At 39.6% G+C, this 16142-nt stretch overlaps 2 protein-coding genes, 2 long non-coding RNA genes and 1 other non-coding gene across 5 annotated transcripts in view; 2 read left to right on the forward strand and 3 right to left on the reverse strand.

The window, feature by feature from the left end:
• The first annotated feature begins 3762 nt into the window (after window positions 1-3762).
• Window positions 3763-4764, forward strand: LOC144654191 (uncharacterized). Its single transcript, XM_078514277.1, has one exon. It carries the CDS (start codon window positions 3763-3765, stop codon window positions 4762-4764), a length of 1002 nt encoding a protein of 333 aa, XP_078370403.1.
• Window positions 4765-10253: 5489 nt separating this feature from the next.
• LOC144654940 (uncharacterized) lies at window positions 10254-11886 on the reverse strand. The gene is made up of 2 exons (XR_013571024.1): window positions 11082-11886; window positions 10254-10467 (listed from the first exon to the last, which is right to left on the reverse strand). It is a non-coding gene; the product is annotated as an uncharacterized LOC144654940 (long non-coding RNA).
• Window positions 11887-12364: 478 nt separating this feature from the next.
• On the reverse strand, window positions 12365-13995 carry LOC144654941 (uncharacterized). The gene is made up of 3 exons (XR_013571025.1): window positions 13914-13995; window positions 13670-13745; window positions 12365-12700 (listed from the first exon to the last, which is right to left on the reverse strand). It is a non-coding gene; the product is annotated as an uncharacterized LOC144654941 (long non-coding RNA).
• Window positions 13996-14795: 800 nt separating this feature from the next.
• Window positions 14796-14868, reverse strand: Trnaa-agc (transfer RNA alanine (anticodon AGC)). Its single transcript has one exon. It is a non-coding gene; the product is annotated as a tRNA-Ala (tRNA).
• A 127-nt stretch (window positions 14869-14995) lies between these two features.
• LOC144654192 (palmitoyltransferase ZDHHC20-A-like) overlaps window positions 14996-16142 on the forward strand; it is a 2852-nt gene continuing 1705 nt past the window's right edge. Inside the window, exons 1-3 of the mRNA XM_078514278.1 lie at window positions 14996-15113; window positions 15291-15317; window positions 15475-15569. Of these exons, the coding sequence (XP_078370404.1) occupies window positions 15002-15113; window positions 15291-15317; window positions 15475-15569 (234 nt within the window). The 5' untranslated portion in view covers window positions 14996-15001. The remainder of the gene's footprint in view (window positions 15114-15290; window positions 15318-15474; window positions 15570-16142) is intronic.

Genomic DNA, 16142 nt, shown 5'->3' on the forward strand with positions numbered 1-16142 from the left:
CCAATTGCCGTCAACCAGCCGATGTCCGAATATATGGAATGCTGCTACGCCACCTGCAGCTTCTCTTGCCGAACCATCCAAGAGATGCAGGCACACCAGACGCATGCCAAACATCCTGGCTTGATGAGGAAGGATGCACGTGACGAGCACTCCACAAACTGGGTGTGCCCTGCATGCGGAAAGCAATTCCGTGTCTGGGGCAATTTTTCCCAGCACATGCGTGTACACTCAAAGCCATTTAGTTGTGAACAGTGAGAATATACATGTGCGACAGCGCGGGGCGTTTGATCTCACATGATGAAGTCCCACAACATCGACCTGCCCAAGCAACAGCACCGGAGAACCCTCAAACAGCTCAAAGAAATGTTAAAGAATGCAAATTACAGTTGGTGAGGGAATTCTGTGCCCTTAAAAATGATGAATTGCACAGCCAAGCTGCCAAAAGGCAGCCCCATCCTAATAAGATATGTTTATTTAATATGTTAGTTTGACTATTGAAAGGTTGACACATGCATTACATGTATTAATTAATCTTTCGTAAATTTTCATATTACCTTGAGTTTAAAGATTCACTGAAATGACTGTAGAAATTTTCATTATTTTTTTCCTTCACTTTACTTGTCAGAATTTCCAAACGCCATTCAATGTTCTACAGTATTTGGAGCAGCATCCTCCATCTGAACCTCTTCAGAGATACACACCAATTCCTGTAAACCAGCCAATGCCCGAATATGTGGGATGCTGATACGCCACCTGCAGCTTCTCTTGCAGAACCATCCAAGAGATGCAGGCACACCAGACGGATGCCAAACATCCTGGCTTTATGAGGAAGGATGCACGTGACGAGCACTTCACAAACTGGGTGTGCCCCGCATGCGGAAAGCAATTCCGTGTCTGGGGCAATCTTTCCCAGCACATGCGTGTACACATTTAAAGCCATTTAGTTGTGAACAGTGTGAATATACATGTGCGACAGCGCGGAGCGTTCGATCTCACATGATGAAGTCCCACAACATCCACCTGCCCAAGCAACAGCACTGGAGACCCCACAAACAGCTCAAAGAAATGTTAAAGAATGCAAAATTACAGTTTTCATTTTACCTTGAGTTTAAAGATTCACTGAAATGACTGTAGAAATTTTCCTTATTTTTTTCCTTCACTTTACTTGTCAGAATTTCCAAACGCCACTCGATGTTCTAGAGTATTTGGAGCATCATCCTCACTCTGAACCTCTTCGGCGATACACGCCAATTGCCGTCAGCCAGCCGATGTCCGAATATATGGAATGCTGCTACGCCACCTGCAGCTTCTCTTGCCGAACCATCCAAGAGATGCAGGCACACCAGACGGATGCCAAACATCCTGGCTTTATGAGGAAGGATGCACGTGACGAGCACTCCACAAACTGGGTGTGCCCTGCATGCGGAAAGCAATTCCGTGTCTGGGGCAATTTTTCCCAGCACATGAGTGTACACTCAAAGCCATTTAGCTGTGAACAGTGAGAATATACATGTGCCACAGCGCGGGGCGTTTGATCTCACATGATGAAGTCCCACAACATCGACCTGCCCAAGCAACAGCATGCACTGGAGGCACCGCATATGAATTTCATCGAAACAATTATTGTGAAAATTTAAGATATCTATCGTTTTGAATCAATTAATGTACTTGTAAATAGTTCCCCACATGTTCGCACTCCAAACAATAAATTTCACCGTCAACTGTTTAAGATGAACTGGGTTGAAGCCGCAGGTTCAAGGAAGCTTAAGCACACTCATTTGCATGTAAAGGAAAGTATGTGTTCAACAAAGTTATATTTTATGTAAGCGTAAGCTTATTTATGTGGACATGAGTTATTTATTTAAAACACATTTGTGTAAATTGTATTCTTTGCAATATTTTATTGTGTAAATTAAACCTATCTCGAAACAGAATGTTGAAGCCCATGATTAAACTTGGAAATATTGTGCTTCAAATCGTTCTGTCTCGTTCTTTTCCCCAAGCATCCTTTTATAAAGAACCACGTCATAAACATCAATTACTGTTTGGTATTGGACGTCTTATATGGCGATATCGTTTGGAACTTTTCCTAAAAAAGATGTTCCGTAAATCGTCGTAAATTTTCATATTACCTTGAGTTTAAAGATTCACTGAAATGACTGTAGAAATTTTTCTTATTTTTTTTCCCTTCACTTTACTTGTCAGAATTTCCAAACGCCACTCCATGTTCTAGAGTATTTGGAGCATCATCCTCAATCTGAACCTCTTCGGCGATACACGTCAATTCCCGTCAACCAGCCGATGCCCGAATATGTGGAATGCTGCTACGCCACCTGCAGCTTCTCTTGCCGAACCATCCAGATGCAAGCACACCAGACGAATGCCAAACATCCTGGCTTTTTGAGAAAAGATGCGCGTGACCAGCACTGCACAAACTGGGTGTGCCCTGCATGCGGAAAGCAATTTCGTGTCTGGGGCAATCTGTACCAAAACATGCGCATGCACTCAAAGCCATTCAGTTGTGAACAGTGCGAATATACATGTGCGACAGCGCGGGACGTTCGATCTCACATGATGAAGTCCCACAACATTTTACCTGCCCAAGCAACAGCACTGGATGCACTGCAAATTCAATAGATGTGGATGGATCTACTGTGCACTCAAGCCTAAAGATATCTCCATTAAAATAAATTGCCACACCCACAAAAGCACCAAGCACCCGCTCCTTTTCAAATTTCCACCCCCTTTTAAATAAATGTTTTCCCCATTGGAATGTCAGTACCTCCCTAAAATTATGACTGTCATTTACATATTAGGTGGAAATGTTCTCTGTTGATGCATCCCGCACCAAACGCGTAGATCTAAAAAATGTCTAGAACAGATTCAATTAACACCTCGGTCAAAACGAAGTGATCGATCACAATTTACTCGTCGTAGTGCATTCGCTCGTGTAAATTACAGTCGAAACCGAAGAACCGTGAACGCCAAAACTTATTTCTGGAATGTTTATTGTTCTACGACCAATCAGATTCGAGACGTTACCGCAAACAAACCGCAACAGTAATTAGCTAAAAAGTTTCGATTCTTGAATCACGAAACGACTTTTTCGTTTACATTAGTCTTCAGATCACCACCGATTAACAAACACTCTGGAATTGTTAATTTTCTTCTATTTCAGAGTTGAAGCATAAGCAAAGAATAACTATAAACAATAAATACTGAAAAGAGAAAAATAATCGAACAGACATGGCTAGACAGCGCGTCTAGAAGCAGAATAGAATTTTTGATTATTTTTACAAAATTACGGCCTATCCGGTTTTTTACTTACAATCATTTCTAGGTTTTATCCTTTTCCCCATTTCACCAAAAAATTTATTGAATAAACTTTACAAAAATGTTCTCTCTACTTAACTTCGATGCCGAGCCGGAACAGTTCACGAAGCGCGTCGCAGCAAAATTCTCCGGCCCAGTATGTCACGCAACGGCACCCATTTTTTCAAATTTTAACAGCACACGTATTTGAATTTGCAACGGCACGCAAGTTTGCATTTGCTGTGAAAATTCAGGTTTTACAGAAACAACATCGATTGCTCTATAAAAATGCTGAAAAGTAAGTATAAAATACATGCATTCAAGGATTGAATTCCTTTTACATCGCGCTTGCGTTCCTAATTTCAAAAGAATATTCTGATTTTAACTTAAATTTCCTACTTTTCAGACACGGTGCGCGTAAGGGAAAATATCCACGGTCAAATTTTCGATATGGGGAAGTCTTACCCTCAAGTTATTAGAGAGAATGTCCTGGACCTTTACAATGCTGGATTGTCGCAGAGAGAAATAAGCGCGGATGCTCGAGTTAGTCTTGGTTTTGTTAACAAAATAATAAAAGAGTACGAACAATTCAACTTTTCGATGCCACGAAAAGCCTTCAGTGGACGACAGAAGTATGTTATGAGCGAGGATGTTATGGATTATCTAGAGAACGAACAACTTAACAAACCAAGCACCTATACGCACGAGTTACAAGCTAGATTGGTGTTGGATGGAGTCTGTTTCCCGCATGAGATTCCCTCGAAAACGTCCGTGAATAGGTTTCTGAAAGAGGAACTCAGAATGACTCAGAAAAGAATCACGCAAGTCCCTAGTGAGTCCCTCACAGGTCCAAATATAGACAGTCAAAATCAGTTTCTGGATGAAGTCAGCAGAATAGATCCATGCACTCTTCATTTCTTTGACGAAGCAAGCGTAATCCGCACAACAGGAAACAGAAGGCTTGGAAGATCATACATTGGAGAGCCCGCCATTGAATTCCAGAGGTATGCGTCAAATGCAAGTTTTACAGTCAATTTGCTTCACTCCGCGATGGGTGTCGACCACTACAGCATTTTAGATGGCCCATCCAACGGAACCGAAATGCTGATATTCTTCGATGACGTTTTATCTTTGGAAAACCCAGATGGAAGCACTGTCGTGGAGAGAGGAGATACGGTAGTAATGGACAACTGTGGTTTCCACCATGGGCGCTTTGCCGAAGGAATGCTGAGAGACATGTTTAAAGAATTTGGAGTGAATCTTTTGTTTCAGCCGCCATACTGTCCTCATCTGAATACGTGCGAACTATGTTTCCACCAGATGAAAAGTTTCCTTTGTCGCTTCTCCAGGTTTGCTGAAGAAGAAACCCGAATTGCTATTGCAGAGGGTATCAGCGAGATCACACAACTAAATTCTATTGCTTACTTCCGGCACTGTGGATATCTTATGTGACAATTTGTTAACTTCAATGTTAACTCGACAGCTTTCCAAAAATTCCACGTAGACATAAAATAAACAATAATAACAATGCTTTTATTTTAAAAGTTGTAAATTGCACTGCACAAAATAAGTAACCATCTATCCTTGCAAAACGTTTAGGTTTCAACAGTCACGAATGAACCTGGGGCAAATAACATAGCTGCAAATAATATCTGGTATACCAATAAGTTATCTCCTGGATCGCAAAACACAATGTAATTACATGGCACTATAATGCCTCCACCAGACTCCCAAGTCCTGGGCCAGGGTGCAGAACTTGGTGTAGGTAGTCCTGTTATTTGGCTGTAAAAAAGTGTATAAAAAAGTGATGTTTAGTATGGCTTACTTGGTAAAATAAAAATATTATCAGGATCCAAATCCCATGCAACAATAAAGGCAATCCCCTCACATACGATTGTGCTATAAGGTATCCCTGCAAAAACCGCTTTCTCCAACTGAAAAGTTGCTTTTTAGTTGAGAGGTTTCATGTAAAAGAAAGTTGCGTCAGATTGCGTGACGTCTGAAATCACGCTCGCGTGCGTTTGTTGCCGGAACATTACCAATGTTTAGGTTGTGCCTTTTTCTAGAATTTATACATAGAGTACTGGGTGAAGTAGTATCCAAATTGTCACTTACCATAATACAACCAATTTGCCTGGTAGGCGAGCGAAAAGAGACCCCACGTAACTGCATAAATTGATAGGAACATGCCCTATGACTTCACCTGAGGCACTGTGCACGGAAACTGCATTGCAGTCATAAGCATTGTTGATCTCAGGTTGACACTCAAATGTATCTCCCGCATTAACAACAGGTTCGTAAGCATGATAACCTTTCATAACGCAGTTGTTGATTACAATTTTGCTCATGGTCAAGGTTTTATGTGTCTTTCGGATGGAAAAATTGTACTCTGTGGAGAAAAAAACGGATCGAAATCCACCAATGACAGCCCACTAGCATGACCTTTTGAACTTGTGACCGGTGTGCATCGGTTGTGATTGGCTCATTTTGATCATTAGAAAGCGGCTAGATGTGTTTTTGCCACTGCTATCCTGTTTCCCGCGCAAACTGTTTCTAAAGTTTCAAGATGTCTGAAATAAAGCAATGGTTAGCAGCGATGGGAATAGCTGGAATCGAACGATTAAGCGAAGTCTTTGAGGCCCAAGGATTTTCAACTCGGAAATCGCTGAAATATCTAGACGAAGCTGATTTAGATTATCTCTTCTCTTCGCCAAAGAAATTGAGGCTGGCGGAGAAAAGAGCAATAACACAGGAGCTTCAACAACTGAAGCGACAATTGTTCAGTTATGTGGACAAAAGCCCAACCAGTGGACCGACAGGAACACCGCAAACAGCTGCAGATTCTCCACTGGAGCGACGTAAGATGGAACTTGTGGAAAATGTCAGTTTCCTTGAAGCGCAAGCATCGAGCGCAGAAGAGTATCTGTCACAAATGAGAAGAGAAAATGATTCGCTTCAAACCGTGACGCTTGGTCGAGTTTGTGGACATTGTCATCAGAGCGGCCACAACAAAAATACATGTCAAGGCTTACAATGCGATTCCCATCTGAAATGCAGAATTAAGGATAAACACCCAGAGGTCGCTAAGTCACTGAATGAAACTCAAAAAATGGTGGAAACACTAAAAAAAAATTTGGAGACAGCCAAACAAACCCTGGAACAGTTCACGCTGCAAATGCAAAGATCACGCGGAAGTTTTTTCGCAGTCATGCGCCCACGACTAAAGCGACTCAACCCCATTAAGTACTTAAAGCGGCAAGACTTGGATAAAGATTTAATGTACCTTCAAAGAATACTCGAGAACAAGATACCACCGGAATCCGAGGATTGGCGGCTGCCGCATCTAATCGAGAGCTCTCAACGGGGAGTGTTCAGCCCTCACCTTCTGAATACTGCAAGCATGTCACCCATTCAGCCGGCTGCGCATTCCACACCGTCACCTAACAGTTCTGCTCCAGAGCGAGTATCTCTTCAAGTGCATGCAGGATCACTGGGGGGAGCAGTGGAAGTAAGTCCAGTGTCATTCACTCCTGAAGCAGTCGCAGCATCAAGAGACCGAAGAATGTTTACACCAGCCAATTTTAGATTCCATCCCTATTACTGACTTAGAACATATTCATTCAGTAAAACTGAAAGCATGTAGGTACTGTGTTTAATGATTGTTTTAGTACGGGGTATTAAAAGCACAGCTGTTGAGTTTATCCGGCATATTGTTGATCGGGTCAAGTTACCAAGACTGAACTGTTTACATTCAAAGGATTTCATGTGTTAACAATGTATATTAAGGAAAAGTTTACATTAAAAGCTCAGTGAGTTTATGCTGCTGTTAGTAGTTCCACATTGTTACGGCTGAAACTTTCCGCTTTTGCAATGTACCAGACCGCCCTTTTGGTGTTTCCGTTTATCTTGGTACAAAGAAACTTTTTCTAATGAACAAAATTTTGTTCGGTGAAACGTAATAAACAGCAAATTTCTACAAATCGTATATTTTCATACTGCTATCACACGCACTTTCTACCCTCTTTCAGCGAGATTCATGATCACTGCTGTATGTTTGCAAAAAGCCAACTTTTTTTGGTTCAAAGATAAAAATGTTTCGGCTATCATTGTGTGACATACTGGGCCGGAGGGTTTTGCTGCGACGCGCTTCAGTCATGAACTGTTCATTGACTGTTCCGGCTCCGGATAGAGAGAACATTTTTGTAAAGTTTATTCAATAAGTTTTTTGGTGAAATGGGGAAGAGGATAAAACCTAGAAATGATTGTAGCTAAAAACACCGGATAGATCGTATTTTTTTTTAAAAAAAAGCAAAAACTCGATTTTATTCTGCTTCTAGACGCGCTGTCTAGCCATGTCTGTTCGATTATTTTTCTCTTTTCAGTATTTATCCTTTATAGTTATTCTTTGCTTATGCTTCAACTCTGAAATAGAAGAAAATTAACAATTCCGGAGTGTTTGTTAATCGGTGGTGATCTGAAGACTAATGTAAACGAAAAAGTCGTTTCGTGATTCAAGAATCGAAACTTTTTAGCTAATTTCTGTTGCGGTTTGTTTGCGGTAACGTCTCGAATCTGATTGGTCGTAGGACAATAAACATTCCAGAAATAAGTTTTGGCGTTCACGGTTCTTCGGTTTCGACTGTAACGTAAGCATGAACAGCAGTGTGCTTTAGCTAATTGATAAATAACATAAATACAAAGCAAAAGTAAAGCTTAAAAAGCAGGCTCATTATGCTTAAAAATAGGCCTTACAAGCCTTAAAATGCAAAATTATAACAGCTTGATCGGAAGCGCATAAAATGTTTCGCGTGGCACAAAAAGTTTGCTTTCATTTTCTCTGAACAAACAAACCTTCAAGCAAAGCTATATGTGACCATTAGCGTTCCATGATGACTTCGAAACCTTCTTGAGGTTGTATAATTTATGTAGTAGTTATACAAAAAAAAAAAATGAATGCAAGCCCTAATTTGGTCAACAGAGTCAACGTTCGCTACACACAAAATGACACATGCACACAGCAGCCTCGACGTGTGTACACGCGCCCGGCAGACAATAATACAGATTTATAGATGAAAGTTATTCCACCAAATAAAAAAATTAATAAACAGTTAAGATCATTTATTTTAGTTGACATACACAAATATAAAAGATTGATGCTTATTTTTTAGTAGAGCTGCTTTATTAAATTTGTAAATCTCAGATTTTCAACTGAATTTGAAATGTACAGTGTTGCTCTATTAAACAAATAAGCTCAAATACTCTGCACCGATCATGTCAAATCTGAATAACATTAGAACATGCAGATAGTAGTTGAATCGATGTATCCAAGCATTTCAGGAACGATTTAAAGTGGCGGCTTACAACATCAAATTTAGTGTTCCGTGCAAAACTAACTCGGAAGAAAGGCGGTCAAACTTGTGATCACTTACCGGCCGGCCAGTGTGTGAACTTATCACTGTGCGAATGAATATATACTTGTCCTTTTGCACAACGTAGATCAAGTACAAAATCCACGCATCACTTCTGTGTGAGCTAACTTCAGTAACTTTGAAACCAGCGTCGAAATGTAACGTTCACGGTAAACAAACACATTTGCTTCACGAAAACTACATTCACCACACATTCTGAAGCATGTTTCCCGCTTTTGGACCGTTTCACAACTTGTTTCACAACTTGTTAATTCCCAGCGTTTGCTTTTAACGTGAAAAACCAAACTGGACAGTGCATCTTAACTGTTCCGTTCGGTTAACGGATTTTCAAAAGTTGGCCGCCAAAACGAATTCGTACATAAGAGGTATCAGGTTTACAAATCGTGACATTGTCACATCACACACATCAGGTTGTTTTTTTCTGAAATAAATAATGTTTTACCATGATAATTTCAGCAAATAAGCGATATATTTCACTAAGCAAAAGAGTCTTAAACGAAAGACTCATTGTTTTACCAGGTTAGTTGCATTTGAAACTGTTGCGTGCAAAGTTGAAAAATTCCACGATTGATCACGTGCGAACGCGTAACCTGATGCTTCAAACCAGGGCGATTTTGAATGTCCACAGCAAACGCTTGCGGGAGAAAAGAAAACTGCAATTTATGAAGGCTTTGTCACCTAACAAAAAGGCCACCAATTCATTACGTTAATCACCCTGAAAAAAGGTACGCCGGTTAGGTTACATGTACATGTAAACCAAATTAATTGAACCTAACAACAATTACCATTTACAAGTCTTATTACCGCAATAAACATTAATTTTATTTATGCTGCAATTCTGTATACAAATTTGATAGTGCTCGTGTTAAATCACTGCTTTCTTTATAGAGATTAACAGCCTTGTAAAATTGACTACACATCTTTAACTAATTTTTAGATTGAGACTGCAGGGTATTCGAGCCGATCGTGTACTCGATAATTGAAAATAATTTCTATAATCACGGAATGATCTAACGTAAAGATCTAGCTAAGGTCTTATCTAGGCAAAACTTCAAGACATTTTTTAGACAATCGTTCAAGTTATACTAATGTGGAATCTGATCTCTCGTCATAACGCCAATGCCTACTGTCACCTGATCCCCTGCTGATCACAAGATCTATTTGAGGTCTTATCTAGACAAATCAACAAGACATTCTCGAGACAAACAAGCGAGGCAAGCATCGAAAAGTCTTTCAAGACTTTTGCAAGATTCTCTAGACATTACGTTTGTCTGAAAAAGGTCTAGGAAATGTCTAGAAGTCTTTTGCTAGACCTATTGAAGACAAAATTAGACCTAGCGCTTTTGTACGGGCTGTTGCCGACATAAGAAGAAGCGACTGATGATCGAGCCTTTTTTTCACTTTAAGTATTCCTTCATCCCTCATAGTTATACCCCCTGTTCTTCATAAAAAAAATACCATGGCCAACACAAGTCTCTAAGACTGTAGGAAGCCATGTTTAAAGTAATGTATTATGAGAAACCATTTAATCTGATAACAACAAATTTTCATGAATATTTTTCCAAACTCGTGAATAATTTAACAGAAAGGGACGGTAACTTACTGAAGATTGGCTTAGCCCCACATGGTGCATATCTCTTGCTTCTGCAAGAATGTCCTCGGGTTTCTTCGGGGAACAAGCAGACAACTTCGAGGAACCTGGCCAGTCTGCATGGGGCTTTCCTGTCTGTTGTAGCAAATCGTTTAATGAAATACATTAGTTTTAGTTCTTGGAAATTCTGTGATTCAAAAATTGTTTGAATGTTAAAACAAGCCTGCGTCGCAGACAGTCTAAACTGCCGGTTAATAGTCGAGGATTTCGTGATACGTCCGGCTGCAACGCAGGCTATTAGGGACACGTCATAAAGTACATGAGGGGGTTGGCTATGAAAAATTGGGGCTGGGTAACTATTTCTCAACATGTCAAAAAAAGGCGGGTCAGGAAAAAAATGCACTACATTAGAGGTCAGGCTTTTAGCCATGAGGATTTAAAAAGTGGGAGTCCACAAATAAGGCCTTGTATCCATAGGAGGGCCTGAAGAGCATGCAAGGTGTTTTTCTGCAGATATGAGTGCAAAGGTTTCTAAAGATTTCCAAATTTGTTATAAAAACCTCTGTATACAGTTATTCATATTAATTTTCTCTAAAAAGTGGCCGTCCATAGGACTCCTGGGCTCCCACCTGGCTAAAAACCAGTTAGAAGTGAGTCATGATTAAATTATTCATTTAATGGCATCTATAAAATTCCATCAGAATGCCAAAAACAGCATTTCTGAGGCGAGGGAAATTACCACTAATTACCTCGCCATGGCAGTCTTGTGTTGGTACAGATTGCCCCAGACACGGAATTGCTTTCCGCATGCAGGGCACACCCAGTTTGTGGAGTGCTCATCACGTGCATCATAAAGCCAGGATGTTTGGCATCTGTCTGGTGTGCCTGCATCTCTTGTATTGTTCTGCAAGAGAAGCTGCAGGTGGCATTGCAGCATCCCACATATTCGGGCATTGGCTGGTTTACAGGAATTGGTGTGTATCTCCGAAGAGGTTCAGATGGAGGATGCTGCTCCAAATACTGTAGAACATTGAGTGGAGTTTGGAAATTTTGACAAGAAAAGTGAAGGGAAAAAATAAGGAATTCTACAGTCATTTCAGTCAATCTTTAAACTGAAGGTAGTATGAAATTTTACGAAAGATTAATTAATAATGCATGTGTCAACCTTTCAATAGTCAAACTAACATATTAAATAAACATACCTTCTTATTAGGATGGGGCTGCCTTTTGGCAGCTTGGCTGTGTAATTCATCATTCTTAAGGGCACAGAATTCCCTCACCAACTGTAACTTAGTATTTTTCACATTACTTTGAGCTGTTTGAGGGTGTTACCTGCATAGAAATTGAAATTTGACACAGGTGTATATACATTTAAAACCTTTAAACAGTAGAAGTGAAATATTGTGAGATTATAGTTTATTATGGTACTAAATTAAAAATAGAATGCACGTAAATATCTTACCTTGATAACTTTCGCCTGGCTGTAATGTTTTGATGACTGCAAAAAGAAAATGCATGAAAAACTCACATGATTATCAACTTTGAATAAAATCATCCTACAGCCCACCCTCAAATACAATTGTCTCAACGCTGAATATGTTCAGTGTAGCTTGTGCAGCTTAGTTTCTATATACAAGGTCAATTTAATGTGCCCTCCAATCAGTACAAACACTACACGTTCATGAATACAATGAAAACAGACATCTTATAAGGCAGTTCAACATAGTGTGATTCCATTATCATTACTTTGATCCTCCAGATCTGTGACCGTCAAATTGAGACTGGTTTTCTTTGTTGAGTCACAAAACTCTGCCCATTCTTCTGGAGCCTCTTGTAAACAGTCCGCCATACTCATAAGGTTTCTCTCTGGGGCCACAAGGCGAAAGTTGTAATGTGACTTAACATTTTTTAAAAATCTGACCCTTTCTTCTGGTGTTCGCAAGTCTCTGTATAAAAAAAATTTAAAAACATATGCCTGATATAAGAGATAAACTAACAGAAAAATCTGATTTTAACTGTTAACCTGTACAGGGTAGCAATGTCTACATTAATTTAACATTGCCAACATCTTGTTAAAGATGAATGTTGTTCAACAAAGGTAAGAAGTAAACATGTTATTTCCGATTTCTTAAATCGTCTTTTTAGTTTACTTGAATGTGCTATACAGTTATTTAATTTTGTTTCATTTACCCGTAAAGTAGTCTGCCTGTGTCCAGATGACGTTCAAAGACATCTTTGACTTATTAAGGCGCCATGCCCCCGAGTTCTCTGACCAGCCAGCCAGACGGCAAAGGGTAGGTACGTCTTCATTTGGAAAACTTCCTCCCTTTTCTATTGACCTCTGTATAATGAAAGATGTTGCTATACCCTAGACCAAGTAGAAATAAGTATTGTATGTTGATGACTTGTACTATGGAGTGCTGGTCACGTGCATCTTTTCTCAAAAAGCCAGGATGTTTGGCATTCATCTGGTGTACCTGCATCTCTTGGATGGTTCGGCAAGAGAAGCTGCAGGTGGCGTGTATCGCCAAAATTAAAGCTGATTTCCAGTCCGTACTGCGCAGACTCTGGGTTTGTTTTTGTTTTTGTTTTGAATTCGTTGAAACGTTACACTTCGGTGACAGCATACATGAAGTTTTTTAGTCCGCCATTACAGTTCGTTTCGTTCAAGAATTTCCGATGAGCTGTAACGTAGGTTTGAAATAGCGTCAAGGTTCCTCTACTCGTTATTATTTGTTCTGCAAGGATATCTGGCGTTAATTATGAAGAAAAAGGTAAGTTTGTCGCGGAATTTTTAGTTTTGCTTGTAAACATTCCTTTGTGTGGGCTCACATAAACATTGCAGCCGAGATTGCGCAGTACGGACTGGAATTCATCTTTTGGAGTAGTTTGTCACCTATGATATAAAAAATAATTACTTACCGCGGCTGAGATTTTGAGATAATTTTGTGTTGACAATTCGTAAATGTTTTTCTTTCAACTGTATACTTTAGAATTTTTCATTTATTTAAACGGAAAAACTACCCAATATTAAAACAATAAAAAAGCACTAGCAAGCTAGTAAATATCGATGCTTGATTTCGATGAAGGACCGAACATGTAAGCATGTTGCTTCGAATATTTTGAGCATAAACTCGGTACAGAAAAAAAAATATTCAGCCTGGGCTGAAATAAAAGCATATTTCTATAGAAAAAGAAGGTGTGTTCATTGAATGTTTTGACTGGTGAGCTGGTGCTTTCGAGTTGATGAGTGGTGTGTAGAGTTTTGCAGCCTATTGGATGTTTGTTTATGCGAGGGACTGCGACTCGAGCGCTGTAGATTTAATAAAACACTAACCTTGGATGAAAGAAGGTGGAACCGGCTGGTTGCCGAGGTACTTGTTCCTGTTGGTTTTCGTCAAGCGCAGAGTCATCTAAAAAGAAAAAAGACAACATAAATTCTCATTTCGAGCCGGCCAAAACATTTGAAGTCCGCCCGCGTTTCCCGTAGCGAGTGCACATGCAAAGTATGCAGTCCTTCTTGTTTCTTTTTTATTCGGCGATACTGGGTATATATTTGAAAAACAGTGAGCTGTACTTACCTCCGGACTCTTTTGAGGGCCTCTCGGACTTGCCATTTTCTCGTTAACGAGAATTGTTCCGGGTATAAACTTGAGTCTCGTGGGTCAGAGTCTTCGGCGAATTGAAGTTGAACTGCTCGAGTTCCGTGAATTCTCTTTCAATTCATCCCTTTCTGTGGCACTAAAGGCACCTTTGCATTTTTGTTGAACCAAGAAACGACCCTGGCTAAAACAACAGCCGACATTTGGGTCGAAACAACAATAACCAAGCGATATTAAACCTTCGTTACCGGAATAATGTTGTAGACTAAAAGGTTTTTTTTTTCGTTTCGCTTTTGCCTCGCGTACTGAAGGCGGGAAAATTTTGACACGACGCGGCGCAGCAAATTTTTTTGGGTGGAGGACTGGGACCCAGCAAGGCATCGATCTCCACAAAGCGCAAAGCGCGCAAGGTACCGAGATCGATACCCAGATTCGCCAAAAAAATTTGTTGTCACACACTGCGTATTAAGGTTTTTTTCTCCCATATAAAAAATTCCATGACAAGAAAAAAAAAAACAGAAAAAAAAATTGGAGAACGGACGGTCGATACCCGGAATCTTTGATTTCTTTTTTCTGTCCCACACAGGCCTCACTTCTGCAATTCGTTAAGTTTTTTTTATTTTTCGGCTCATATATAAGAGTTTCGGTGACAAGAAAAAACAGAAAACAAAAAACTTGGAGATATTTGCAGGGGAAGGTACCGGGATCGATACTCGTACTCGGCCGGTCTGCTCCGACTGTCTTCTAAAAGGACGCGCTTTTTTATTATTTTTGTTCTTGTTTTTGCCGAAACTCTTATACGGGACGATTAAAAAAAAACTTTAGCGAAGTGTGGGACAGAAAAAAAAAAGAAAAAAAAATTGGAGAACCCGAGTATCGATCTCGGTACCTCCCGCATGCTAAGCGGGCGCTCTACCATTTGAGCTAGTCCCCCATTCACGTGAGACGATAGGAATTTTTTTATAATTTAAATAAATTCCAGTTAAGTTATGGATGACGTCATGGTCGATCAATATTTTGCGCGATTTTGCGCATGATCGCCGAGTACAACAAACAAGATTTCAAACATGGCTGCCATCCTAACTTGTCTCTTTAAATCTTTTCAATGGATCCCCGTCTTATTTATCAACGCAGTGATTGTGTGGTCATACTACGCTTACGTATTGATTCTTTGTTTTGGTGAGGCGATCAATTTTGTACTTATTCCATTATTTTTAGCCTTGAATCGTAGATTCCATGAGCATGAAATTGGAAATATTAGTGCATTCGATCTTTACAAAGTTAAAATTTGCTTTCTTCCGGTCTAATAGCTTTCCTTTTATCTTATTAAACCAACTTTGTTCATTTCACTTTCAGAAAGCGTGCAGTCTCCCTTCGAAAGAGGTAAATAACTGACTGTTCGTGTCTTGTCTGCATAGGATCTTAACTATGGTCAATTATGCATCGAATGTAACGTTGTGTTTCGACATATTTTTTCGTAAGTTTGCGTTTGATCGCCCTAAAATATTGACAAATCTTCATTCCTGTTGGTTTATTTCAGCTGTGTATTTGATTTTATATCACCCGTTCTTTGTCATGTTGATGATTTCGTACTGGAGGACTATATGCGCTTCGTCTGGTCTGGTTCCTTCGCAGGTTTGGCAGTTAGCTTATAAGTTACATCTGTTAGTCTTTAGAGACAGTTTTGCTTACTATTTCATTTATGAACAGATTTACAAGCATTTATTACAATCAACACACAAGCCATCAAAGGTTAAAAAATAAAAATGTTACAGATATAAAATCAGATAAAATTCCTGTTCTGTATTAAAGCAACATTTTGTAAATGCAAATAAGAACGTGACCTCTTTAGTTTTCTTGAAACTGGTTAATTAATAAATTAAACCATCTCTTAGCTATGTCTAGACACTTCTAATATGGAAAAGACGTTCCATTTTTGGTCTGATCCACTGTGCCTAAAAAGGTGGCGACTGTTACATTTTCCTATAATTCCTTGCATGTGAAAACTCTAAAAACACTTATAGAAACACACAGAAAAGCTATAGAAACTTCAAACCCTGAATGAACAACCCCGGCATATCCAATCGAACAAAATCGAGCCAAAATTCAATTGAACCCAACTGACAACCAATTGTTCGATTGGGTTCAGTAATCAAACACAATCAAACATCTATTTTGCTGTGAGTTTGATTAAGGAACCAATTGAAC

The sequence above is a fragment of the Oculina patagonica genome, chromosome 5 (genome assembly GCF_052425735.1).
Source record: "Oculina patagonica isolate OP01 chromosome 5, crgOcupat, whole genome shotgun sequence".
NCBI classification, from domain to species: Eukaryota; Metazoa; Cnidaria; class Anthozoa; order Scleractinia; family Oculinidae; genus Oculina; species Oculina patagonica.

Coding starts and splice junctions, on each gene's coding strand:
- LOC144654191 (XM_078514277.1), top strand. CDS start 3,763: ATGGGGAAGTCTTACCCTCAAGTTATTAGAGAGAATGTCCTGGACCTT.